The sequence below is a fragment of the Malus sylvestris genome, chromosome 4 (assembly GCF_916048215.2).
Source record: "Malus sylvestris chromosome 4, drMalSylv7.2, whole genome shotgun sequence".
Lineage (NCBI taxonomy): Eukaryota > Viridiplantae > Streptophyta > Magnoliopsida > Rosales > Rosaceae > Malus > Malus sylvestris.
In genome coordinates, this window is record NC_062263.1 from 4,212,160 (window position 1) to 4,221,946 (window position 9,787).

General features: G+C 38.2%; 2 protein-coding genes across 8 annotated transcripts in view; both read right to left on the bottom strand.

The window, feature by feature from the left end:
- LOC126619297 (uncharacterized) overlaps window positions 1-9,787 on the bottom strand; it is a 36,916-nt gene that overhangs the window by 16,004 nt on the left and 11,125 nt on the right. The gene's annotated exons all lie outside the window — the stretch shown is intronic.
- LOC126619296 (tetrapyrrole-binding protein, chloroplastic) lies at window positions 695-1,770 on the bottom strand. The gene has a single exon (XM_050287622.1). The coding sequence runs from the start codon at window positions 1,594-1,596 to the stop codon at window positions 805-807; it is 792 nt and encodes a 263-aa protein (XP_050143579.1). The 5' UTR covers window positions 1,597-1,770; the 3' UTR covers window positions 695-804.

Sequence of the window (9,787 nt, forward strand, 5' to 3'; positions counted from 1 at the left end):
GTTAATTAAATAATGATTGTGGTATACGATAAGTTTTTCTTTTTCCTTTCATTGGGTTTTGCAAATTTTTCAAATGACGCGACTGTCTATATCAGATGCTACCTAAAATGATATATAAATATAATATAAAAACATAGTATGAATATCATTACTGATTAGATAAATAAATTGAACAAAGTCACTTCTGCTTTGATTGCATTTCCCCATAAGGGCCAAAATAAAACTGTCCAAAAACGACAAGCAACAAAACAGAAGTTCACGGTTTGATTTAATATGATCTGTCTTCATCCTTCCGAAACGCCAAAATGAAACGCTGTGTAAAGTTCTACAACTTTGCTCCCATTCGGCACATTTCACATACTCCGTGATGACTCTAATTCGTACTTTATATAAACAATTGCTTCCACTTGTTTGTGCCCAGGAAAAAAAAATAATAAAAAGAAATAAAAGTTCCACCTATGTCCTATTTATGGTTATCATTCTTCCACTTGTCCAACCTTTTATACTCAAGAGATTTTTTAATGTATTCGAAATACGAAATGATACTTTACGGATTATAATATAAGTGTAGAGATGTTTGAAAAAAATTTCTTTACTTTTTATGAAATTATATATCAATTTGTGTTCCAGCTACGTGATTAAATCTCTCCACAAGTATAAACATACAATTTGAACAAAGAAAAGTAGATTTAAATTGTTACAGAAACCCAAATGTTATTCAATTTTTCTGTGCATAATAATAATAATATAGTAGGTATGTTCCAGAATAATATTCAAATTCATCATGATAATGATATTTCAAATTTAAAAGCTATAATCTGATTTGAGCACTCTTTTGCTTTTGGAGCCATCCATGAAACCCTTCAAACCTGTAACTCCAATGTTACCTTCGGCTTCAGCAGCAGCTTTTGCTAGAAGCACTTCTTCTTCAGTGGGCTTGAAAGCTGGATGGCTTAAAATGCTTTTAAGCAACTGGGTACCTCTCAAAGCATTTGTCAATGGCAGATGACCCTCTGGAGTGCTCTCATTGAGCTCCCAGATGAACTCACCGGGAAAAGCTCTATAGTTGTATTGCAAAACTTCTGTGTCAAGCTTCTTCATCCACCCTAACTTGATGAAGAACTTGGTGAAGTCGTCGCCTACCTTGTCGTAAATTTTTTTCTGGACGCTGTACCCGAATTTGTTGTTGCTGTGCTGTCTCCATAGGGCGTCGATGGCTTGGAGGTCGGCTTCGGAGATGAACTGGACCTCGGAGAAGAAGACGTAGCCTCGCTTTTGGGCTTGTTCTCCGGCGAGGACGATGAGGAGGCGGCGGGTCTCCTCGTCGGCTTCGCGGAAGTTTTGGGCGGAGAGGTGTTGTTCTAGGAGGTCGAAGGAGGTGGATTGGGTGGAGGAAGATGGTGTGGAGAATGATGTGGTGGCGGAGATTGAGAAAGTTTTGGTGGAGAAGAGAGAGTGATGAGAGAGAGGAGAAGTTAGGGTGTTTGTGGTGGTGGGTTTAAGGAAGAAGGTGGAGGGAGCATTGTCTATATGGTGGTGGTGGAGGAGGAGTGAGTGGTGATTGTGGCGTATGGATTGGAAAGACTTGGCTGCCATGGAGAGAGAGAGAGAGAGAGAGAGAGAGAGAGAGAGAGAGGAGTGTGTGGTGGTGGTGGTGGTGGTGATGGAGAGGAGTTAGGAGGGCATAAAGGGGAAGGCAGGAGGGAGGTGATGGGCTTAGATGTGGAGAGATGTGGTGGTGTGAGTTTGTGAGGAACGGATGCTTTGATATATGACAGATAAGAAATATGTGAAGAGGTGATATGGAGTAATAGGACGGAGGATTTTGATTGGCTAGATGTGGGTGAGGCTTGATCCTCCAATACACATGTACAAATTATTTAAATCATAATGTATATGAAATTCACTTTTTAGCTTCATATACATTGGCCCAAAAGAAATGGCCAAGGGGGCATTTTGGCAACAAGACAAATGTAAAGTTAAAAGACAAGCCAATGGAGCTTTTTGAGCTTAAAGGTGCTATCCATACATTTATTTTTATTTTTCACATATTGTTTTTAATTTTTGTTCGTCATATCGATAAATTGAAGAAAATCAATAGACAAAAATAGTCCAAATCACCTAAGCAAAAGTACAGCCGAAAGGGTAATGCTAAGGAGATCAAAATTTTAAACCAAATTGTAAACCAAATGATGTGTGGTTGATGATTGGATTATTACTTAATTGTTGATTAACGTACTTGTTTCTATTAGTGGCATATCATTTGGTTTAAATTTTGATCTCTCTAACATTATCTCAAATCAAAACAAAAAATACAAAGAAACAAGCCCATAAAAAGATCTCATAAATGTTAGAAAACATCTGCTCTCGGAAACAAGAACCAACCAACCAAATGGAAGAATTATGCTAATTGCCCAAGCCCAAAAAAAAAAAAAAAAAAAAAAAACTAATGAAAATGGCTTGAAAACTTTGAGTTTTAATGATAAGGACAAAATAAAAGGTAAAGTGAATAGTACCAGGTTTGACTTTTTAGTGTAAAAATGTGGTTTTTCGTTAAAGTGAACAGTACCGTGAGCTTTTCGTTAAAACTCCAAAAAAAAAAAAAACTCATCCAAACTCATCTAAGGAGCCTAACTTTGGGAAGAGTCATGGTTTATTTATGGAAGGTAAGGTAGCACACTTCACCTCTGGGTTTGGTTTTTATTTTATTTTATTTTGTTGATGCACAAAACCGGAGGTCTTGGAACAACGTAAATCCGACCGTGAATCTGCATATAATGTAAATAACACAAGATGTATCGTGGTTCACCCCAAGGTTTGGGCTATGTCCACACTGATTATGTATTTATGAGAGGATTGTGAGGGAGAGAAACCTCTGTAATGTGAGAGGAGATGTGAGAGGGGTGAGAAGGCTCCAGAATTTGCCTCCCCTAATTGTGAGGGTGAGGGGTCATTTTATATAATAAGGACTTCTCACTTATTACATATTTGCCCATTCATTTATCACATAATTACATTTAAGTCCCTCGAGTATTTGTACGAGATCTAAATACGAGGCCCTAAATATGGTATAAACAGTACTCCCCCAAGTCTTCAGTCAAGAGAGTCTTTTGGCTGGAGACTTGAAATTCAGTCCATGTGTGGGCCGAAGTAACTAGATGTCGTCTTGAACTGGTACTTGATATGAGGCGGTGCTCAAAGTGAAATGATGCTCAACTAAAAGTAGCACACGCTGCGAGGCTGCTTAGCTCGTGGCTTATATTGCCTTGGTTGGCTCGACTTGCGGCATTTGAAGGTGAGGGAGTCCCTTTTATGGAATAAGAGCTCGCTGCTCAATACATGAATGATGGGCTATAGTTGATGCTCTTTAATGATGGTGAGGGAGTCCCTTTTATAAAATAAGGGATCGCTCCTCAGTACATGAATAATGGGTGCTCTCTAATGAAAGTGAGGGAGTCCTTTTTTATAGAATAAGGGTTCGCTCCTTAATACATGAATAATGGGTGCTCTCTAATGAAAGTGATGGAGTCCCTTTTATAGAATAAGGGTTCGCTCCTTAATACATAAGTGATGGGCTAAGTCCCCCAAGTATTTTTCATAAGGCCCAGTTGCGGAAGCCCAATATATGGTACATAATGTAGTCCTCCAAGTCTTCGGTCAGTAGAATCTGTTGGCTGGAGACTTCAAATTGAATCCATGTATGGGCCGAAGTGGCAGTTGTTCAGAGGCGGTATTTGTATACCCTGCACTGAAGCTTTGTAAGTGAATCTTTGCAAGTGAAGCTTTGAAGCTAGAGTTCTGTAAATGAAGTTTTTGAAGCTAGAGCTCTGTAAATGAAGCTTTTGAAGCTGTTTGACATGAGTGATGCTCATGAATGTTTATGTTGATTGACATGAGTGATGCTCATGGATGTTGTCATGAGTGATGCTCATGAATGTTAACATGAGTGATGCTCATGAATGTTGACATGAATGATGGTCATGAATGTTTATGTATGATTGTCATGAGTGATGCTCATGAATGTTTATGTATGAATGACATGAGTAATGCTCATGTATAATTTGGAGTACTGGGCGTACTTTTAATCACCTGGTTGGTGGCATGAAGGAGAGTACGGGTTGTACATTTCATCACTGGGTTGGTGGCATGAATGGCTAGTTGCCAAATGATATTAGAGTACGGGCTGTACATTTCATCACCTGATTGGTGGTAATAGTGGCAGGTTGCCGAATAATTTTGGAGTACTGGACGTACTTTTGATCACCTGGTTGGTGGTAATAGCGGCAGGTTGCCGAATAATTGTGGAGCACCAGGCGTATTTTTGATTGTCTGGTTGGAGCTATTTTGGGCTTATGGGCCTTCGCCCTCTACACAACATTCCAGCCCATTTATTTTGGGCTTTGCCTTTTTTTTTTTTTAACCCTCTGATGGGATTTATACATATTACCCTCTAATGGGGTTTATACAGATGTTTTCGAAAGATCAGAAAAATAAATTACATCACTTTAAAGTAAGGAAAATAAATCACATCATTCTGGTGGGGTGTTTATTCCTTGCTTTTGCTTTCTGCTTTTCGTCGCACTCTCTCTGTCTCTTCACCTGGTAGACAAAAAGAATCGTTTAATAGGAATCTTATAATTTTGCCCCATTTCTTCTTTTTTCTTTTCCTTTTATGCTTTACTTTCGCTTTCGTTTTCTGCTTTGCTTTTGCTTTCGTTTTCTGCTTTGCTTTTGCTTTCTTCTTTCTTTTGCCTTTCTACTTTGCTTTTGTTTTCCACCGCGCCTCTCTCTGTAATTTCTGAATAGGTCTCTAAAAATCTAATGGCGATCTGCTTTGCTCCTCTATCCATTATGTCCAGTAGCAATCTTGTCTACTTTCAATAGTGCAGCGCCACGATCGAGGGCCAAGATTTCATTTCTTTTGACGGTTTCAAGAGAATCGTCCCTGTAGCTAGTAATACTCTCATCCACTGCCAAGAGGAAGAGGTCTAGACCGTAATTGTGCCACCTGATGAATCTCCTCCTCAAACACCTTGTAGAAACACTCCCTTCAAATCTGCTCTAGGGTTTTGGGTCTCTTGAGGGCGGCCCGTCTTTCATGACAGATGCAGCACTAAAGCCCCCTGCCTTCTTCTGCTTGCCGTCGGCTGAAGACTCTATTGAACGTGATGACACTCAGTCGAAGCTCAGGATTTGTAATTGACTACTTTTCCTTTCTGTTGACCGGTGAAATCCAAACGGTGTCTCATATCCAAATGGTTTCTGGGTTTTTCGTTTGAAAAGTCTCAGCTCAAGCTCCTCTGCGACCGCATTGCACGCAGTGCATTTGTCGTCAATAGAAGCAGCCATCGATAAAATGGTGAAGATCAAAGCCAACCTCAACACCATTGACCCTCTCATTTCCTTTCACTTCTTCCACTTTCCGTCTCTCTCTCTCTGTTCTCGGCACTGGTACTGTTTGCAATGGTGACGGCGGCGGCGAGGTAGACAGTCTCCTGATCTGACATTTTAGGCTGGTTTCAGCGGAGAACTGCGGAGATGCAGGTGCGGCAACGTTTGATGAAGCCCTTCCTGGCGGATACTCATTCGACGGTGGCAGTCGACGTGAAGCCGTCGCTAGACCTGGCGTAGAGCATCTTCTCCAGCGCGATGGAGGACGAGGAGCCGTAGAGGAAGCTCGCAGACGCCATGGATGGCAGAGAAGATGGAATTGCGGCGAGGCCGCAAGCTGAGCATGGCGGATCTATTGGGTCATAAGCTTTGGAGTTCAAGAACAAGATGGCGAAGAAAATAGTGGGTTTCTCTCGAATTTGCTAAATTTCTTTCCTTTCTGATTGTCTTAATAAGGGACCAAAAAGTATATATCAAGCAAAAAACACTCTCAGCATCTACACTTCAAAAGCCCTTTTTGATGCCAATACCAGTCATTCCAAAAAAATAAATGGTTGTTTGGATCTTTAAAGTTTGAAACTTTTGAGCTGTGAGTTTGTTTTGTTTGAAGAGGTGAAAGAGATCAGAAGTAAGAGAGAGGCAGAGAGAGTTTTAGTTGTCTTTTGGGTTTTGCAGATCCACGGTGAAGTGTGGTGAGGTTGTGAGGGTTTCACGGTGATGAGATGAAAATTTGAGAGAGAACCGACATAGCTTTTCATGTCGATTCCCGCAGACGGCGCCAAATGTTGATGCACAAAACCAGAGGTCTTGGAACAACATAAATCCGACCGTGAATCTGCATATAATGTAAATAACACAAGATATATCGTGGTTCACCCCAAGGTTTGGGCTACGTCCACACTGATTATATATTTATGAGAGGATTGTGAGGGAGATAAACCTCTGTAATGTGAGAGGAGATGTGAGAGGGGTGAGAAGGCTCCAGAATTGGCATCCTCTAATTGTGAGGGTGAGGGGTCATTTTATAGAATAAGGACTCATCACTTATTACATATTTGCCCATTCATTTATCACATAATTACATTTAAGTCCCTCGAGTATTTGTACGAGATTTAAATACGAGGTCCTAAATATGGTATAAACATATTTATTTTATGAATAGCACAGAGAAAACAATAATCATGGTTTGGATAAATAAGATTACGTTAAAAAACGAAGTTGATTTCGTTTTTTTTTTTTTTTGAGAGAGTATTGTACAACGACGAATTCAGGATGTGAACTTTGGGGATCCTAATGTTAAATATAAGTTTTTAAGAATGAAATAGAGCGAGAAACACGTAAAAAAAAGTTGACTCACTTGGTAGGCTTGTTGTGCACATGTCAACAAAAAGCGGCATATGCCGAAGCAATCTAATGAGTGAATAACGAGAACTTGTCGAGTGTTGTCAACGCAACATATTGAGATATGCCTAGCATGCATGACATCAAACATTTAGTAGGCACAAAAGGGCCCTATAACAAACATTCAGAGGGTTATCGGAAGACCTTTTACATGTATATTTTCCGAACTCGGGTGATCCTGATACCACCTTGGTCTCTATTTCCATCTGCCCATAACTGTATGGATGATAAACTAATTGGCTAACTGTTTCAAATGGTTTACTATCTTTATCTTTGGCTTATGACTTTAAGTGTAGTAAACAAGCAGTTGTTTCTTGGAATAAATGAGTTTGACGTAGATGTTTTTTTACCACGTAATTCTATTTTATTATGGCATTTCTTCACAATAAGCTTTAAACTCGTGATTTATTGCTTCATTGGGGTTCTCTTTGAGTCGATGTGCTATTTGTGTTGTAAGGCTACTGAATCTGCTCATCATTTATTGTTCGATTGCTCACTTTCTTTGGTAATTTGACGTGTTTTAGCCTTATTTACGTTATTCTTCGACATCAAATATTTTTTTTTGTTATCCTATGAGGTGCAGTTTTGGTACTCATCTTTAGTTATTATAGTGGGGTCTGATTGGGGTAAGTTTTTGTCACTTTGGCAAGCTCGTAATTTAATTTGTTTTGAAGGAAAAATATTTACAGTTGATCAATCTTTTAATGCCATTCTCTTGCAAGTTTGTGAGGTGAATTCTTGGAGTATGTGTTTTATATTAAACTCAGTTGATGAGCTTTGCATTCTCAGAGCGCTTGGAGTGCATCAGAAGGCATTCGAGGGCGCCTGTAATTCATGAGGTTCTTTGGCTTTCTCCTTGTGCTTTTCAAGATAAAGTTAACATTGATGGTGCAACTCGTGTTTCTCCGGGCATGGTTGGTTTGGTGCTAGTTTTCACACACCTATTTTGACTTCTCACACATTCTTCTCAATTTTCGGTCGTTAGATCGAATGAATTGAAGAAGATTAATGACCTAAAATTAACAAGGATGTATGAGAGGTAAAATTAAAAATAAGTGTGTGAATAACACTATCCTTAGTGATATGAGTGTGTAAAATAAAACGAGGTGACTGAAACAGGAGTTGGAGTTAAAAAGAAAGCTTAGTAAAATGTAACAGGTGGCAGCTTACTTCTGTTGAAGGTTTGTTTAAGAAAGTGTTGGTAGGTTAATTGTATAGATGGTGCCTAGTTTTTGTGCTAAAATCTATCATTTTTCACCCATATAGTTTGACAAATTAAACTACGACCTCAAAAGAGTTGGACTGTTACATACACATGAATGCTAAACATTTTAGGACGCGTTTACATAACCGTAATCAAAATAGATGAATTGGATTGAGAAGGAATTTGATTAAGGATGAATTGAATTGAGGAGGAATCAGAATCGGATTCCTGTTGAAGCTGTTTACTTAAATGTTCTGGAATCGAAGTAAAAATGAAACTAAATTCATATAAGTTGTTTACCAGTTCACCTGAATCGGAATGAAAATTAATATGATTACTAAAATACCCTAATCTAAATAATAGAAAAATTCATAACTTTTTAATACAATTCCACACACACACATATATGTATATATAGTTTTATTAAAATATTAACAATTCCTGTCGGAAAATATTGGTGCATTTTTTTACATTGAAATAAGTCTCCCAACAGCTTTCTAGAACCCACAGGTTCTCTACATCATCGTTGTTCCATATTATGCTCTGCTCTTCTTCTTCTTTTTCTTCTTCTTCTTCTTCTTCTTCTTCTTCTTCTTACATAAATGTTATGGAATTGGAGTAAAACTGAAATGAAATTCATATAAGTTGTTTACCAATTCACCTGAATCGGAATGAAAATTAATATGATTACTAAAATACCCTAGTCTAAATAATAGAAAATTTGTAACTTTTTAATACAATCCCCCCCCCCCCCCCACATATATATATGTATATATAGTTTTATTAAAATATTAACAATTCCCGTTGGAAAATATTGGTGCATTTTTTTACACTGAAATAAGTCTTTTTAATACAATTCCACACACACACACATATATGTATATATAGTTTTATTAAAATATTAACAATTCCCGTCGGAAAATATTGGTGCATTTTTTTACATTGAAATAAGTCTCCTAACAGCTTTCTAGAACCCACAGGTTCTCTACATCATCGTTGTTCCATATTATGCTCTGCTCTTCTTCTTCTTTTTCTTCTTCTTCTTCTTCTTCTTCTTCTTCTTCTTACATAAATGTTATGGAATCGGAGTAAAAATGAAACGAAATTCATATAAGTTGTTTACCAATTCACCCGAATCGGAATGAAAATTAATATGATTACTAAAATACCCTAGTCTAAATAATAGAAAATTTGTAACTTTTTAATACAATCCCCCCCCCCAACATATATATATGTATATATAGTTTTATTAAAATATTAACAATTCCCGTTGGAAAATATTGGTGCATTTTTTTACACTGAAATAAGTCTCCCAACAGCTTTCTAGAACCCACGGGTTCTCTACATCATCGTTGTTCCATATTCTGCTCTACTCTTCTTCTTGTTTTTGTTGGGTACTGTGAACACTTTGGGGCTTGGCTTTCTGGAAACAGCACGAAACTTTGATCGTTTAGCTATTTGGGGAAGATAGAAATATGGTGTTTTGGTTTGCCCAAATGAAAAGTTTTGGTTTTTATGAAGGTAGAGGTGTTTGAGGAGTATACATGGGTATTTTGGGTACAAAATTTTGATTCCTGATGGAGTGTTCTACCTGAAACTCAAATACTACATCTGTAACATCCCACATTGCCTAGGGGAGTGGATCATGTAAGCCTTATATGTATATTATCATCTCTACCTAGCACGAGGCCTTTTGGGAGTTCACTGGCTTCGGGTTGTGTAGGAACTTCGAAGTTAAGCGAGAAATGGGCCATACCATTCCCAGGATGGGTGACCCACTGGAAAGTTATG